The sequence below is a fragment of the Amblyomma mixtum genome, chromosome 5, assembly GCF_055824585.1.
Source record: "Amblyomma mixtum isolate Tamu chromosome 5, ASM5582458v1, whole genome shotgun sequence".
Taxonomy (NCBI): Eukaryota; Metazoa; Arthropoda; class Arachnida; order Ixodida; family Ixodidae; genus Amblyomma; species Amblyomma mixtum.
Window position 1 is genome coordinate 173,996,517 of NC_143016.1, and position 17,764 is coordinate 174,014,280.

Sequence of the window (17,764 nt, forward strand, 5' to 3'; positions counted from 1 at the left end):
TTTGGGATGTTTTAGACGACCTTCGGGGAAGTGATCACTTACCTACGGTTTTAAAACTAACATCAGCTACATTCATCCTCCCTACGAAGCCACGGCGATGGAAAATTCACCTCGCCGATTGGGCACTTTTCAGAACGAAGGCCACACTAGAAAAAGAATATGCCGAAACCCTTACTATAGAAGAAATAAATGAAAAATTTGTCACATGCTTAATATCTGCAGCAATAGAAGCCATCCCACAAACGTCTCAAATTGCACGAAAAGCACATAAAGTCTGGTGGTCAAATGAATGCACATTGGCTAAAAAGCAGCAAAACAAGGCTTGGGGCAACCTTCGCAGATATCCCACTGCAGGAAACTTGCTCATCTTCAAAGGGGCTAGGGCCAAAGCACGATACATTAGACGCAACGCAGAAAGGGCATCATGGCAACAGTACATATCCTCCATAAACAGCTCAATATCATCAAAGAAAATGTGGGAGCAGGCGTGGAAATTCACAGGAAATTTTACTCCATTCACATTTCCAATGCTAACAACACCCGGTACTCAAACAACATTAGAAGAGTAGGCCAACATATTGGGTGAGCATTTTTCCACAGTTTAAAGCTCATCCAACTACACGCAAACATTTCAAAAGCACAAAACAATAGTAGAAAAACAAAAACTTCCCTTTGGAACATGCATACACGAAGACTACAATCAGCTTATTACAATGCAGGAACTAAACACAGTACTAACATCCGGTAAAATGACAGCACCAGGCCCAGACAATATACATTATGCCATGCTTGCTCACCTCTCTGAGACTGCCATAGAGGCTCTCCTAAAATTTTTCAATAAAATATGGATGAGTGTAGAAATCCCCCAAGCATGGAAAGAAGCAATCCTAGTACCCTTCCTAAAACCTGGCAAACCACCAACTAGTCCCACCAGTTACAGGCCAATAGCACTCACTAGCTGCATAGCAAAATCATTCGAAAGCATACTAAACATCAGACTAACCTTCATACTTCAGTCCCAGCAACTTTTAGATATACACCAGTGCGGTTTTAAAAAGACATGTTCCACAACAGATCACCTCGTTCGCTTTGAGAACACAGTTCGGGAAGCGTTAATCCACAACCAACACTGTATTGGGGTCTTCTTCGACCTGGAGAAGGCTTACGATACCGCGTGGAGGTATCCCCCGTGACCTAGCGGACCTAGGTATCCGCGGCAGGATGCTGGGCTGTTTGAGCGACTTCCTAAGTCAACCGTACATTCAGAGTCCGCCTAGGTGCAACCTTCTCCAACACTTTTATTCAGGAAACTGGCGTACCCCAGGGGTGCATCCTCAGCACGACCTTATTCATCATCAAAATGAACTTCATAGGAAAAGTAATCCCAAAATCCATAATGTACTCAGTTTACGTAGACGACCTCCAAATAGCATGCACGTCTTCCAGCATACCTACCTGTGAGCGGCAGATACAAATAACAATAAATAAACTGTCTACCTGGGCAGATAGAAACGGATTTAGATTTTCCCCTCAGAAAACAGTAGCGGTTCTGTTCTCTTTGAGAAGAGGCCCACAGGCCGACCCCGCACTATATCTAAACCAAACCACATTACCTGTCAAACAAGAGCATAAATTTCTAGGGGTAACTTTCGATAAAAAGCTCACTTTCTTGCCACATATAAACAGCCTAAAGAAAAAAGCTTCCCAGGCCCTCAATGTACTGAAACTACTGTCAAGAAAACGCTGGGGGTCTGATAGGGCATGCCTGTTACATATATACCGTTATCTGGTTCGCTTTAAGTTAGACTATGGGTCCATAGTATATGGCTCAGGAAGACCGTCCTACATAAAACGACTGGATCCTATCCACAATCTTGGTTTAAGGTTGTCTTCCGGGGCTTACAGAACTTCCCCAATAGCAAGTCTGTATGTGGAAACTAAAGAACCTTCCTTACAAGATCGAAGAACTGCACTAACGTGTACATACATCCTCAAAATCCTTTCTCAGCCTAAACATCTTTGTTACCCAATTGTCACGAAATTAAAAGCATTGCCACAGACACGAAGCGCTACCACCGTGGTACACTCTCCACACAGTGAGTGATGTCACACTAACACGCATCGGGAAAAACTGTGCACCACATGACCATATAATACAAGAATATCTAGCACTACAAGAAAAATACAGAAATTTTACTGCATTTTATACTGATGGGTCAAAAACTCATGCTCATGTAGGAAGCGCAGTAATACAAGGAGAAAATAAAAATGCAGTACGACTGCCGTCATGTGCTACAGTTTTCACCGCGGAGTGTTATTGCATTTCTGTTGCGGTACAGAAAATAACAAATGAAAACATCAAAACAGCATCATTTATACAGATTCACTGAGTGTCCTTACTGCATTAAACTCCAAAAATGCCACGGAGCCACTGATAGGAAGCATCATACACAACATAGTAAAGATCACAACACAAAAACATGTTATAAAATTCTGCTGGGTTCCCAGTCACGTTGGCATTAGGGATAATGAGAGAGCCGACATGTGTGCTGCACAAGCCAGAACCATGGAAATAGAACATGTGAATTTGCCTCCTAGGGATTACATAAATTTAGTACGTAGCAAACTAAGAGCCAATGGCAAGCCTCTTGGGAAAATGAAGGAAACAACAAGCTGCATACTGTAAAGCCCATTTTAAAAGAATGGAAATCATGCCGCCATAAAGAGCGTTTTATAGAAGTAATTTTATGTCGTTTACGCATAGGTCACACACACATCGCCCATAACTTCTTATTAACAAAAAAAGACAATTCTGTATGTGAAATGTGGTGAAGAGCTCACAGTTAATCACATTTTAATTTCTTGTTCCCATCTCGAAGAACTTGGGAAAAAGTTTTTTACTGTATTTTACAATGAACACATTCCATTTAATCCCGCATTACTTTTAGGCGAGCAAACACCCGTCGAGTTTTCGCTTGTTTGTAAGTTTCCAAAGAAAGGCAATGTTTTAAATCTAATATAATGTAACATCTATACACTTGATGTAACATCATCTAACCTTGTGTTTGGCGCATGATAGCCAAAGTTGCTTATGCGCCATAAAACTCCATATAACTAACTAAATATCCATCCACTTGCTCGTATGACACAAATGAAATTTGATCTCTAGGGTGGCGTGCAGAGAATGCATTCCAGACGTTGCATCTGCGTATGTGTGGCTACGTTCTGCCCTTATAATATGCAAGCAAGCAGCTGTTTTCACATGGAAGGGACTTTCCACGCAATGATAGTGAGTGACTGCAGCACAGAAGAATACTAGTAGTGACGGCATCTGAGAAAATGTGAATAGAACAGATATGTGCAAGAGGAAAAGCTAATACGTGGATGAGGACAAATATAAACACAATTTATGATCAGTTTAAAAGAGCACTTTTCTTTTATTTTTATCGCTGCTTTAAGGGTCATAGCAACGTAAAAGTACTTAAATAATCCTGCTTTGATCTGTATCATTATATGCCCATAGTGCGTGCACAGCATGGCAATAGTGTATCCGTACCAGTCAGTTTGAATGCCTTGAAAAAGAAATGCCTCCTGGGTCACTCAAACATCCGAATAAGACAGAACGTATGGAGTTACAGTTAGGAGCCAAAGGTAGAATGAGTGATACCTGAACATAAATGAAACCCTTACAAACAGTTTGTCAAATTCACGTCTCCAAACCTGCTTTCTGCAGTAAAAGCTCTGTGCCCCATTGAAAGAGGTGCACATGAAAGAGTGAAGCCAATGGCAGAGATAACATTGATGAAACATTCAGTCTGCCAGAAATACTCGCATGGTCTGAATGCTCATGATTTGACACAGCAATGAGTGGACACACCTTGCCTCGCGGAGACACAGTGACCCAGTCACAAAGATATAAGTTGAATTCACATTTGCAAGTTTCAAAGGGTGTGGGACCGATTTCCATTATCGACAAGGAATGGATCATCAAAATATATGATAGCATTATAAGATATGGTGTAGCTTGGGCGAGAAATGTTTGTCTTGACTTACGCTGGCAATGAGAAGCGAGATGTAATAACCCTCTTCTGTTAATTTTCAATGTGCCTCTAATTGGCGCACGGGGAACTCATTGATGTTTTAGAGGGTCGGCATTTGCTTGTAGCTGTCCCGGTTCTCCACCTAGAAGTCTATCTGTGATGGGCACACCCCCACGGGCATGCGGCCCGCCGGGGCATGCCGACCAAGCTCGGCGGCCATCAGGGGATGCCACCTGCTTGTAGCTGTCCTGGTTCTCCACATAGAAGTCTATCTTTGATGGGCACACCATCACGGGCATGCGGCCCGCCGGGGCATGCCGACCAAGCTCGGCGGCCATCAGGGGATGCCACCTGCTTGTAGCTGTCCTGGTTCTCCACATAGAAGTCTATCTGTGATGGGCACACCCCCACGGGCATGCGGCCCGCCGGGGCATGCCGACCAAGCTCGGCGGCCATCAGGGGATGCCACCTGCTTGTAGCTGTCCTGGTTCTCCACATAGAAGTCTATCTGTGATGGGCACACCATCACGGGCATGCGGCCCGCCGGGGCATGCCGACCAAGCTCGGCGGCCATCAGGGGATGCCACCTGCTTGTAGCTGTCCTGGTTCTCCACCTAGAAGTCTATCTGTGATGGGCACACCCCCACGGGCATGCGGCCCGCCGGGGCATGCCGACCAAGCTCGGCGGCCATCAGGGGATGCCACCTGCTTGTAGCTGTCCTGGTTCTCCACATAGAAGTCTATCTGTGATGGGCACACCATCACGGGCATGCGGCCCGCCGGGGCATGCCGACCAAGCTCGGCGGCCATCAGGGGATGCCACCTGCTTGTAGCTGTCCTGGTTCTCCACCTAGAAGTCTATCTGTGATGGGCACACCCCCACGGGCATGCGGCCCGCCGGGGCATGCCGACCAAGCTCGGCGGCCATCAGGGGATGCCACCTGCTTGTAGCTGTCCTGGTTCTCCACATAGAAGTCTATCTGTGATGGGCACACCATCACGGGCATGCGGCCCGCCGGGGCATGCCGACCAAGCTCGGCGGCCATCAGGGGATGCCACCTGCTTGTAGCTGTCCTGGTTCTCCACATAGAAGTCTATCTGTGATGGGCACACCCCCACGGGCATGCGGCCCGCCGGGGCATGCCGACCAAGCTCGGCGGCCATCAGGGGATGCCACCTGCTTGTAGCTGTCCTGGTTCTCCACATAGAAGTCTATCTGTGATGGGCACACCCCCACGGGCATGCGGCCCGCCGGGGCATGCCGACCAAGCTCGGCGGCCATCAGGGGATGCCACCTGCTTGTAGCTGTCCTGGTTCTCCACATAGAAGTCTATCTGTGATGGGCACACCATCACGGGCATGCGGCCCGCCGGGGCATGCCGACCAAGCTCGGCGGCCATCAGGGGATGCCACCTGCTTGTAGCTGTCCTGGTTCTCCACATAGAAGTCTATCTGTGATGGGCACACCATCACGGGCATGCGGCCCGCCGGGGCATGCCGACCAAGCTCGGCGGCCATCAGGGGATGCCACCTGCTTGTAGCTGTCCTGGTTCTCCACATAGAAGTCTATCTGTGATGGGCACACCCCCACGGGCATGCGGCCCGCCGGGGCATGCCGACCAAGCTCGGCGGCCATCAGGGGATGCCACCTGCTTGTAGCTGTCCTGGTTCTCCACATAGAAGTCTATCTGTGATGGGCACACCATCACGGGCATGCGGCCCGCCGGGGCATGCCGACCAAGCTCGGCGGCCATCAGGGGATGCCACCTGCTTGTAGCTGTCCTGGTTCTCCACCTAGAAGTCTATCTGTGATGGGCACACCCCCACGGGCATGCGGCCCGCCGGGGCATGCCGACCAAGCTCGGCGGCCATCAGGGGATGCCACCTGCTTGTAGCTGTCCTGGTTCTCCACATAGAAGTCTATCTGTGATGGGCACACCATCACGGGCATGCGGCCCGCCGGGGCATGCCGACCAAGCTCGGCGGCCATCAGGGGATGCCACCTGCTTGTAGCTGTCCTGGTTCTCCACATAGAAGTCTATCTGTGATGGGCACACCATCACGGGCATGCGGCCCGCCGGGGCATGCCGACCAAGCTCGGCGGCCATCAGGGGATGCCACCTGCTTGTAGCTGTCCTGGTTCTCCACATAGAAGTCTATCTGTGATGGGCACACCATCACGGGCATGCGGCCCGCCGGGGCATGCCGACCAAGCTCGGCGGCCATCAGGGGATGCCACCTGCTTGTAGCTGTCCTGGTTCTCCACATAGAAGTCTATCTGTGATGGGCACACCATCACGGGCATGCGGCCCGCCTGGGCATACCGACCAAGCTCGGCGGCCATCAGGGGATGCCACCTGCTTGTAGCTGTCCTGGTTCTCCACATAGAAGTCTATCTGTGATGGGCACACCATCACGGGCATGCGGTCCGCCTGGGCATGCCGACCAAGCTCGGCGGCCATCAGGGGATGCCACCTGCTTGTAGCTGTCCTGGTTCTCCACATAGAAGTCTATCTGTGATGGGCACACCATCACCGGCATGCGGCCCGCCGGGGCATGCCGATCAAGCTCGGCGGCCATCAGGGGATGCCACCTGCTTTTAGCTGTCCTGGTTCTCCACATAGAAGTCTATCTGTGATGGGCACACCATCACGGGCATGCGGCCCGCCGGGGCATGCTGGCTAGGCTCGGCGGCCATCAGGGGATGCCACCTGCTTGTAGCTGTCCTGGTTCTCCACATAGAAGTCTATCTGTGATGGGCACACCATCACGGGCATGCGGTCCGCCGGGGCATGCCGACCAAGCTCGGCGGCCATCAGGGGATGCCACCTGCTCGTATCTGTCCTGGTTCTCCACATAGAAGTCTATCTGTGATGGGCACACCATCACGGGCATGCGGTCCGCCGGGGCATGCCGACCAAGCTCGGCGGCCATCAGGAGATGCCACCTGCTTGTAGCTGTCCTGGTTCTCCACATAGAAGTCTATCTGTGATGGGCACACCATCACGGGCATGCGGCCCGCCTGGGCATGCCGACCAAGCTCGGCGGCTATCAGGGGATGCCACCTGCTCGTATCTGTCCTGGTTCTCCACATAGAAGTCTATCTGTGATGGGGACACCACCACGGGCATGCGGCCCGCCGGGGCATGCTGGCTAGGCTCGGCGGCCATCAGGGGATGCCACCTGCTTGTAGCTGTCCTGGTTCTCCACATAGGTCTATCTGTGATGGGCACACCATCACGGGCATGCGGCCCGCCGGGGCATGCCGATCAAGCTCGGCGGCCATCAGGGGATGCCACCTGCTTTTAGCTGTCCTGGTTCTCCACATAGAAGTCTATCTGTGATTGGCACACCATCACGGGCATGCGGTCCTCCTGGGCATGCCGACCAAGCTCGGCGGCCATCAGGGGATGCCACCTGCTTGTAGCTGTGCTGGTTCTCCACATAGAAGTCTATCTGTGATGGGCACACCATCACGGGCATGCGGCCCGCCTGGGCATGCCGACCAAGCTCGGCGGCCATCAGGGGATGCCACCTGCTCGTACCTGTCCTGGTTCTCCACATAGAAGTCTATCTGTGATGGGCACACCATCACGGGCATGCGGTCCGCCTGGGCATGCCGACCAAGCTCGGCGGCCATCAGGGGATGCCACCTGCTTGTAGCTGTCCTGGTTCTCCACATAGAAGTCTATCTGTGATGGGCACACCATCACGGGCATGCGGTCCGCCTGGGCATGCCGACCAAGCTCGGCGGCCATCAGGGGATGCCACCTGCTTGTAGCTGTCCTGGTTCTCCACATAGAAGTCTATCTGTGATGGGCACACCATCACGGGCATGCGGCCCGCCGTTGCATGCCGACCAAGCTCGGCGGCCATCAGGGGATGCCACCTTCTTTTAGCTGACCTGGTTCTCCACATAGAAGTCTATCTGTGATGGGCACACCATCACGGGCATGCGGCCCGCCGGGGCATGCCGACCAAGCTCGGCGGCCATCAGGGGATGCCACCTGCTTGTAGCTGTCCTGGTTCTCCACATAGAAGTCTATCTGTGATGGGCACACCATCACGGGCATGCGGCCCGCCGTTGCATGCCGACCAAGCTCGGCGGCCATCAGGGGATGCCACCTTCTTTTAGCTGACCTGGTTCTGCACATAGAAGTCTATCTGTGATGGGCACACCATCACGGGCATGCGGCCCGCCGGGGCATGCCGACCAAGCTCGGCGGCCATCAGGGGATGCCACCTGCTTGTAGCTGTCCTGGTTCTCCACATAGAAGTCTATCTGTGATGGGCACACCATCACGGGCATGCGGCCCGCCGGGGCATGCCGACCAAGCTCGGCGGCCATCAGGGGATGCCACCTGCTTGTAGCTGTCCTGGTTCTCCACATAGAAGTCTATCTGTGATGGGCACACCATCACGGGCATGCGGCCCGCCGGGGCATGCCGACCAAGCTCGGCGGCCATCAGGGGATGCCACCTGCTTGTAGCTGTCCTGGTTCTCCACATAGAAGTCTATCTGTGATGGGCACACCATCACGGGCATGCGGCCCGCCTGGGCATACCGACCAAGCTCGGCGGCCATCAGGGGATGCCACCTGCTTGTAGCTGTCCTGGTTCTCCACATAGAAGTCTATCTGTGATGGGCACACCATCAGGGGCATGCGGCCCGCCTGGGCATACCGACCAAGCTCGGCGGCCATCAGGGGATGCCACTTGCTCGTATCTGTCCTGGTTCTCCACATAGAAGTCTATCTGTGATGGGCACACCATCACGGGCATGCGGTCCGCCTGGGCATGCCGACCAAGCTCGGCGGCCATCAGGGGATGCCACCTGCTTGTAGCTGTCCTGGTTCTCCACATAGAAGTCTATCTGTGATGGGCACACCATCACCGGCATGCGGCCCGCCGGGGCATGCCGATCAAGCTCGGCGGCCATCAGGGGATGCCACCTGCTTTTAGCTGTCCTGGTTCTCCACATAGAAGTCTATCTGTGATGGGCACACCATCACGGGCATGCGGCCCGCCGGGGCATGCTGGCTAGGCTCGGCGGCCATCAGGGGATGCCACCTGCTTGTAGCTGTCCTGGTTCTCCACATAGAAGTCTATCTGTGATGGGCACACCATCACGGGCATGCGGTCCGCCGGGGCATGCCGACCATGCTCGGCGGCCATCAGGGGATGCCACCTGCTCGTATCTGTCCTGGTTCTCCACATAGAAGTCTATCTGTGATGGGCACACCATCACGGGCATGCGGTCCGCCGGGGCATGCCGACCAAGCTCGGCGGCCATCAGGGGATGCCACCTACTTGTAGCTGTCCTGGTTCTCCACATAGAAGTCTATCTGTGATGGGCACACCATCACGGGCATGCGGCCCGCCGGGGCATGCTGGCTAGGCTCGGCGGCCATCAGGGGATGCCACCTGCTTGTAGCTGTCCTGGTTCTCCACATAGAAGTCTATCTGTGATGGGCACACCATCACGGGCATGCGGTCCGCCGGGGCATGCCGACCAAGCTCGGCGGCCATCAGGGGATGCCACCTGCTCGTATCTGTCCTGGTTCTCCACATAGAAGTCTATCTGTGATGGGCACACCATCACGGGCATGCGGTCCGCCGGGGCATGCCGACCAAGCTCGGCGGCCATCAGGGGATGCCACCTGCTTGTAGCTGTCCTGGTTCTCCACATAGAAGTCTATCTGTGATGGGCACACCATCACGGGCATGCGGCCCGCCTGGGCATGCCGACCAAGCTCGGCGGCCATCAGGGGATGCCACCTGCTCGTATCTGTCCTGGTTCTCCACATAGAAGTCTATCTGTGATGGGGACACCACCACGGGCATGCGGCCCGCCGGGGCATGCTGGCTAGGCTCGGCGGCCATCAGGGGATGCCACCTGCTTGTAGCTGTCCTGGTTCTCCACATAGGTCTATCTGTGATGGGCACACCATCACGGGCATGCGGCCCGCCGGGGCATGCCGATCAAGCTCGGCGGCCATCAGGGGATGCCACCTGCTTTTAGCTGTCCTGGTTCTCCACATAGAAGTCTATCTGTGATTGGCACACCATCACGGGCATGCGGTCCTCCTGGGCATGCCGACCAAGCTCGGCGGCCATCAGGGGATGCCACCTGCTTGTAGCTGTGCTGGTTCTCCACATAGAAGTCTATCTGTGATGGGCACACCATCACGGGCATGCGGCCCGCCTGGGCATGCCGACCAAGCTCGGCGGCCATCAGGGGATGCCACCTGCTCGTATCTGTCCTGGTTCTCCACATAGAAGTCTATCTGTGATGGGCACACCATCACGGGCATGCGGTCCGCCTGGGCATGCCGACCAAGCTCGGCGGCCATCAGGGGATGCCACCTGCTTGTAGCTGTCCTGGTTCTCCACATAGAAGTCTATCTGTGATGGGCACACCATCACGGGCATGCGGTCCGCCTGGGCATGCCGACCAAGCTCGGCGGCCATCAGGGGATGCCACCTGCTTGTAGCTGTCCTGGTTCTCCACATAGAAGTCTATCTGTGATGGGCACACCATCACGGGCATGCGGCCCGCCGTTGCATGCCGACCAAGCTCGGCGGCCATCAGGGGATGCCACCTTCTTTTAGCTGACCTGGTTCTCCACATAGAAGTCTATCTGTGATGGGCACACCATCACGGGCATGCGGCCCGCCGGGGCATGCCGACCAAGCTCGGCGGCCATCAGGGGATGCCACCTGCTTGTAGCTGTCCTGGTTCTCCACATAGAAGTCTATCTGTGATGGGCACACCATCACGGGCATGCGGCCCGCCGTTGCATGCCGACCAAGCTCGGCGGCCATCAGGGGATGCCACCTTCTTTTAGCTGACCTGGTTCTGCACATAGAAGTCTATCTGTGATGGGCACACCATCACGGGCATGCGGCCCGCCGGGGCATGCCGACCAAGCTCGGCGGCCATCAGGGGATGCCACCTGCTTGTAGCTGTCCTGGTTCTCCACATAGAAGTCTATCTGTGATGGGCACACCATCACGGGCATGCGGCCCGCCGGGGCATGCCGACCAAGCTCGGCGGCCATCAGGGGATGCCACCTGCTTGTAGCTGTCCTGGTTCTCCACATAGAAGTCTATCTGTGATGGGCACACCATCACGGGCATGCGGCCCGCCGGGGCATGCCGACCAAGCTCGGTGGCCATCAGGGGATGCCACCTGCTTGTAGCTGTCCTGGTTCTCCACATAGAAGTCTATCTGTGATGGGCACACCATCACGGGCATGCGGCCCGCCTGGGCATACCGACCAAGCTCGGCGGCCATCAGGGGATGCCACCTGCTTGTAGCTGTCCTGGTTCTCCACATAGAAGTCTATCTGTGATGGGCACACCATCAGGGGCATGCGGCCCGCCTGGGCATACCGACCAAGCTCGGCGGCCATCAGGGGATGCCACTTGCTCGTATCTGTCCTGGTTCTCCACATAGAAGTCTATCTGTGATGGGCACACCATCACGGGCATGCGGTCCGCCTGGGCATGCCGACCAAGCTCGGCGGCCATCAGGGGATGCCACCTGCTTGTAGCTGTCCTGGTTCTCCACATAGAAGTCTATCTGTGATGGGCACACCATCACCGGCATGCGGCCCGCCGGGGCATGCCGATCAAGCTCGGCGGCCATCAGGGGATGCCACCTGCTTTTAGCTGTCCTGGTTCTCCACATAGAAGTCTATCTGTGATGGGCACACCATCACGGGCATGCGGCCCGCCGGGGCATGCTGGCTAGGCTCGGCGGCCATCAGGGGATGCCACCTGCTTGTAGCTGTCCTGGTTCTCCACATAGAAGTCTATCTGTGATGGGCACACCATCACGGGCATGCGGTCCGCCGGGGCATGCCGACCAAGCTCGGCGGCCATCAGGGGATGCCACCTGCTCGTATCTGTCCTGGTTCTCCACATAGAAGTCTATCTGTGATGGGCACACCATCACGGGCATGCGGTCCGCCGGGGCATGCCGACCAAGCTCGGCGGCCATCAGGGGATGCCACCTGCTTGTAGCTGTCCTGGTTCTCCACATAGAAGTCTATCTGTGATGGGCACACCATCACGGGCATGCGGCCCGCCTGGGCATGCCGACCAAGCTCGGCGGCCATCAGGGGATGCCACCTGCTCGTATCTGTCCTGGTTCTCCACATAGAAGTCTATCTGTGATGGGGACACCACCACGGGCATGCGGCCCGCCGGGGCATGCTGGCTAGGCTCGGCGGCCATCAGGGGATGCCACCTGCTTGTAGCTGTCCTGGTTCTCCACATAGGTCTATCTGTGATGGGCACACCATCACGGGCATGCGGCCCGCCGGGGCATGCCGATCAAGCTCGGCGGCCATCAGGGGATGCCACCTGCTTTTAGCTGTCCTGGTTCTCCACATAGAAGTCTATCTGTGATTGGCACACCATCACGGGCATGCGGTCCTCCTGGGCATGCCGACCAAGCTCGGCGGCCATCAGGGGATGCCACCTGCTTGTAGCTGTGCTGGTTCTCCACATAGAAGTCTATCTGTGATGGGCACACCATCACGGGCATGCGGCCCGCCTGGGCATGCCGACCAAGCTCGGCGGCCATCAGGGGATGCCACCTGCTCGTATCTGTCCTGGTTCTCCACATAGAAGTCTATCTGTGATGGGCACACCATCACGGGCATGCGGTCCGCCTGGGCATGCCGACCAAGCTCGGCGGCCATCAGGGGATGCCACCTGCTTGTAGCTGTCCTGGTTCTCCACATAGAAGTCTATCTGTGATGGGCACACCATCACGGGCATGCGGTCCGCCTGGGCATGCCGACCAAGCTCGGCGGCCATCAGGGGATGCCACCTGCTTGTAGCTGTCCTGGTTCTCCACATAGAAGTCTATCTGTGATGGGCACACCATCACGGGCATGCGGCCCGCCGTTGCATGCCGACCAAGCTCGGCGGCCATCAGGGGATGCCACCTTCTTTTAGCTGACCTGGTTCTCCACATAGAAGTCTATCTGTGATGGGCACACCATCACGGGCATGCGGCCCGCCGGGGCATGCCGACCAAGCTCGGCGGCCATCAGGGGATGCCACCTGCTTGTAGCTGTCCTGGTTCTCCACATAGAAGTCTATCTGTGATGGGCACACCATCACGGGCATGCGGCCCGCCGTTGCATGCCGACCAAGCTCGGCGGCCATCAGGGGATGCCACCTTCTTTTAGCTGACCTGGTTCTGCACATAGAAGTCTATCTGTGATGGGCACACCATCACGGGCATGCGGCCCGCCGGGGCATGCCGACCAAGCTCGGCGGCCATCAGGGGATGCCACCTGCTTGTAGCTGTCCTGGTTCTCCACATAGAAGTCTATCTGTGATGGGCACACCATCACGGGCATGCGGCCCGCCGTTGCATGCCGACCAAGCTCGGCGGCCATCAGGGGATGCCACCTTCTTTTAGCTGACCTGGTTCTCCACATAGAAGTCTATCTGTGATGGGCACACCATCACGGGCATGCGGCCCGCCGGGGCATGCCGACCAAGCTCGGCGGCCATCAGGGGATGCCACCTGCTTGTATCTATTTATTTATTTATTTATTTATTTATTTATTTATTTACTCTCAGGGCCGAAGCATTACAGAGAGGAGTGGGTGGTACAAAACAAAAACAGTACAGGTAACGCAGCACTACAATGTAAAATCAATTACAGCGTTTTTAAAGAAGTCGGCGTTTGTAATGGAGGCGATGGAAGCGGGAAGGTGGTTCCATTCCTTAGCAGTCTTGGGGATAAAAGAGGCGAAGTGTAAGTTGGTGCGACTGCTGGGTACGCCAACTTTGAACTGGTGGTCGCTGCGGGATGAAATGTAAGTTGGTGGTACAAGCAACGTATCTCTGAGATGATGGTTTGAATGGTAGATTTTGTGAAATAGGCATAGACGGGAAATTTTACGACGAATTGAAAGATCCGGTAAGTTTAAATTTGCTTTCATTTGAGTTACACTTGCAGTTCTATGATAGTTAGAGAAAATGAAACGGACAGCCCGATTTTGAATGGCTTCGATTTTCAGAATTAGTGTGTTAAGAGGAGGGTCCCATACAGACGACGCATATTCAAGTTTTGGTCTGACTAATGTTTTGTACAGTATAAGTTTCAAGTTAGTGGGCGCCATAGAAAAGTTGCGACGTAAGTAACCGAGAGTACGGTTAGCGTTACTTGTGACATAGTCCACGTGAGCTTGCCAGGAAAGGTTACTGCAAATATGCACACCAAGGTACTTGTATGTGGAAATATGGGTTAAAGGAGTATTACATAGTGAATAATCACAGGAAACTTGAGTAGGTGAGTGACGGGAAATTCTCATAAACTTGCATTTACTTACATTCAGCTTCATTAGCCAAGTGTTACACCAAGAGGAAATCTGATTAAGGTCCGACTGGAGGGTAAGGCGGTCAGCACAGCTTTTAATTTGACGGTAAATAACACAATCATCAGCAAAGAGTTTTATGGAAGAAGAAATGTTAGTAGGTAAGTCATTAATATAAATTAGAAAGAGCAACGGCCCCAGCACTGATCCCTGTGGAACACCAGAGGCTACACCGCAAGGATCAGAGCTATGGCCGTTAGCAGTTACAAATTGTGTGCGGTTAGACAAGAAGCATTCAATCCATTTTAAGACGTTCGGATCAATGTTAAGTCTGCTTAGTTTCAGAAGTAGTAAACTATGGCAAACAGTATCGAAAGCCTTAGCGAAATCAATGAAAATGCAGTCAATAACTAAGTTAGAATCAAGAGCTGAAAACAAGTCATTTGTAAAGGCTAAAAGTTGAGTTTCACATGAATAGTTCTTTCGAAAACCGTGTTGATGAATACTGAAAAAAGAGTTACTCTCAAGAAAAGTTACTATATGGCTATAAATTACATGTTCCAGTAGCTTGCAGGGAATGCTTGTTAGTGAGATCGGTCTGTAATTTGTGGGAGAATGAACGTCACCTGACTTGTGCAAAGCAACCACCTTCCCCACTTTCCAGTCCTCCGGAAGTTCACCACATTGCAAGGACTGCGAAAAAAGTTTTGTTAACAATACTGCAGAATACGCTTCAGTGTTTTTCAGGAATTTCGGACTAATATCATCGATGCCTGGTGAGGAAGAAAGCTTAATTCCAGATATTAATTTGCATATACCGGTCCAATCTAAAATGACAGGATCCATACATGGGTGATCAATCTGAGACACAATAGGAAGGGTAGAGGGAACGTTTTTCAAAAAGGACGCTGAAAACACTTCATTCAAAACAGTACAACAGCTTTCCGGAGAAACGACAGATTGATCAGCAGCGAGTAATTCAATCTGCGTAGTGTCATCACCGCGGACAACATTCCAAAATTTGCGCGGATTTGAGGCAAGCATCGATGGCAATGTGCGTTCGAAAAATGTGCGTTTGGCGATTGAAAGTGCGTTTGTGTACGCTGCTGCCACGCGATGATAAGCCTCCCATCTTTCTTCGCACGTGGATAACTTGGCCTTCCGGAAGATACGCTTTTTTTTGTTCAGTAATCGCTTCAGTGACGCTGTAAACCAAGGTGCATTGGAGCTGTTTTTTATTCTACGTAGGGGAATAAATCGGTTAGTAAGCTCCAGTATTTTCGATTTTAAAGCAAGCCAGTTTTCTTCTACTGATCTGTCAGAAAATCTAGAAAAGTAATCACTTGTAAATTCTGCCAGTCCTGCGTTAATAGATGCATAGTCCGCTCTTCCGTAGTCCCTAATAAACTTTGTGCTTACTTGCTTTCGAGGGGAATCATTCCGCATATTAAAATGTATGACGGAGTGATCACTCAAGCCAGGAAGCTGAGAAAGTGACTCAACGAGGTCCGGATGTGTGGCAAGTACTAGATCAAGGATACTAGCGCTAGACTGAGTAATACGTGTTGGACTAGTAACTAGCTGACACAAATTAAAGTCGGAGCATACTTCAAGAAAGGAAATGCATTCAGCGGAGTTGTCATTTGCAAACGGCAAAGGTACGTTCCAAGTGATGTTAGGAAAGTTGAAGTCGCCTAAAACGAAAGTGGGTGATGAGGGAAACCTGGTGTGCAATTTACTTAGAACATCATGCAAGTCAGATGAAAAGCTACTACATGAATTGGGAGGACGATAACACGCGACAAAAATAATATCTTTGTAGTTGAGGCGGATGTTCACACAAACCAATTCAAGCGAACAAAGAATAGGAACATTAAAGGAAACCAAGCCGTCCGCGACTGCTATCAAAACGCCACCTCCAGGTCGAGTTCCACGGTCACACCTGTAGAATTTGTATTTACGTGCGCAATTCAAAATTTCTTTATCATTGATTTTAGCAGAGAGCCAAGTTTCTGTCAGGATCACCAGGTCCGCTGTGCATGTGTCGATCAGACTGGAAAGGGCGTCGCGTTTATTGTTAACGCTCCTTATGTTGCAAAAAAGAAAAGAAAAGCTGCGTGCAACGGATCGACTTTCGATATCATCTAGTTATGGTGACAGCGGGGAGGCGCTTGCGCCGGGATTAACAGAGCTAGCCGTGACCGGGGAGAGTGCGCTATCAACATGTACCTCGCAAACGCTGTCCGTGACGGGGCAGTAGATGTAACTTTTCTTGTCGATGACCACTTTGTTGTATTTCATGGAATAATTCTGCCCAGTACTTTTCGCGAAATCAAACAGCTTTTTGCGACTAGCTCGCGTGGCCTTACAAAAGTCTTCGCTCATGCTGATTCCCGACCCTTTCAGCTGAGATCTTTGCGTGAATATTGCATCTTTCGTTTTAAATGCTGAAAAGCGGACTATAATGGGTCTACTTTTGTCCGAAGCGAACGAGCCTAGGCGATGCGCGCGAGAAATTCCATCTTCTGGTAACTGGAACTTGAGATTATCTGATACAACTTGCCGAATTTTTTCTTCGGATTGCGTCCAAGTTTCATCAGCACAATCAGAAATGCCATAAAAGACTAAATTATCTCTCCGCGAGCGATCCTCGTATTCATTTAGCCGTGATTCTAGATTGACAGTTTCGGTGCGAACTGCTGTAGAGACCATTTGTTGTAGGCGAGGTTCGTCTTGCAAATGTTCAAGGTTGACTACTTTTTCTTCTAGCGTTTTCAATCTTGACGTCAAATCAGACACCTTGGAGTCGAGCAGCTTCTGGTTTACTTTAAGCTCATCCATAGATTTCAAGAGCTTATCGTGCCGGTCGTCTAGATGCGCGGTGAGGCGTTCGATGGCAGACAATACATCAGTGTGAAGCTTTTCGCAGGCCCCAGAAGGGCCTGGGTTTAGCTCGACATCTCCGCCCAGAAGAAGCATTTTCGCAACATGAACACAATCAACAACAGTACGGACCAAAGTATGTGGGCATGGGAACAGCAGCAGACAAACGTTGTTCGATCGCTTTGCGAAAAGAGATGGAACTCCACCAACCTGGACAAAAAAGCAGAAGTGGTTTTGGTCGACGAACATTGCTGCTGCCATTTCATGCCCACTGAAGGGTGCCGGCTTAGGCAAGTCGTTTATATAGGCCAGGTACGGTGTTGTCGATGTCACAGCGGCTGTTTGTTCCAGCGTCGATCCATGGGTTAGGCGAAGTGAGGCTAGCCCTTGGTCTGTGGCAGGAATCGCATCCAGGAACGGACACACATCAGCTGCAGACGCCCCTTCGAATGTTCCAGCGCAGGCAGGAACGCACGTGCCGACGGCGATAATCGTC

At 52.8% G+C, this 17,764-nt stretch overlaps 1 protein-coding gene across 1 annotated transcript; it reads right to left on the bottom strand.

Annotated features, from left to right (window-relative positions):
* Positions 1–16,533: 16,533 nt before the first annotated feature.
* Positions 16,534–17,500, bottom strand: LOC149344749 (uncharacterized). Its single transcript, XM_089547294.1, has one exon. It carries the CDS (start codon positions 17,362–17,364, stop codon positions 16,534–16,536), a length of 831 nt encoding a protein of 276 aa, XP_089403420.1. The 5' UTR covers positions 17,365–17,500.
* Between the last annotated feature and the right edge of the window lie 264 nt (positions 17,501–17,764).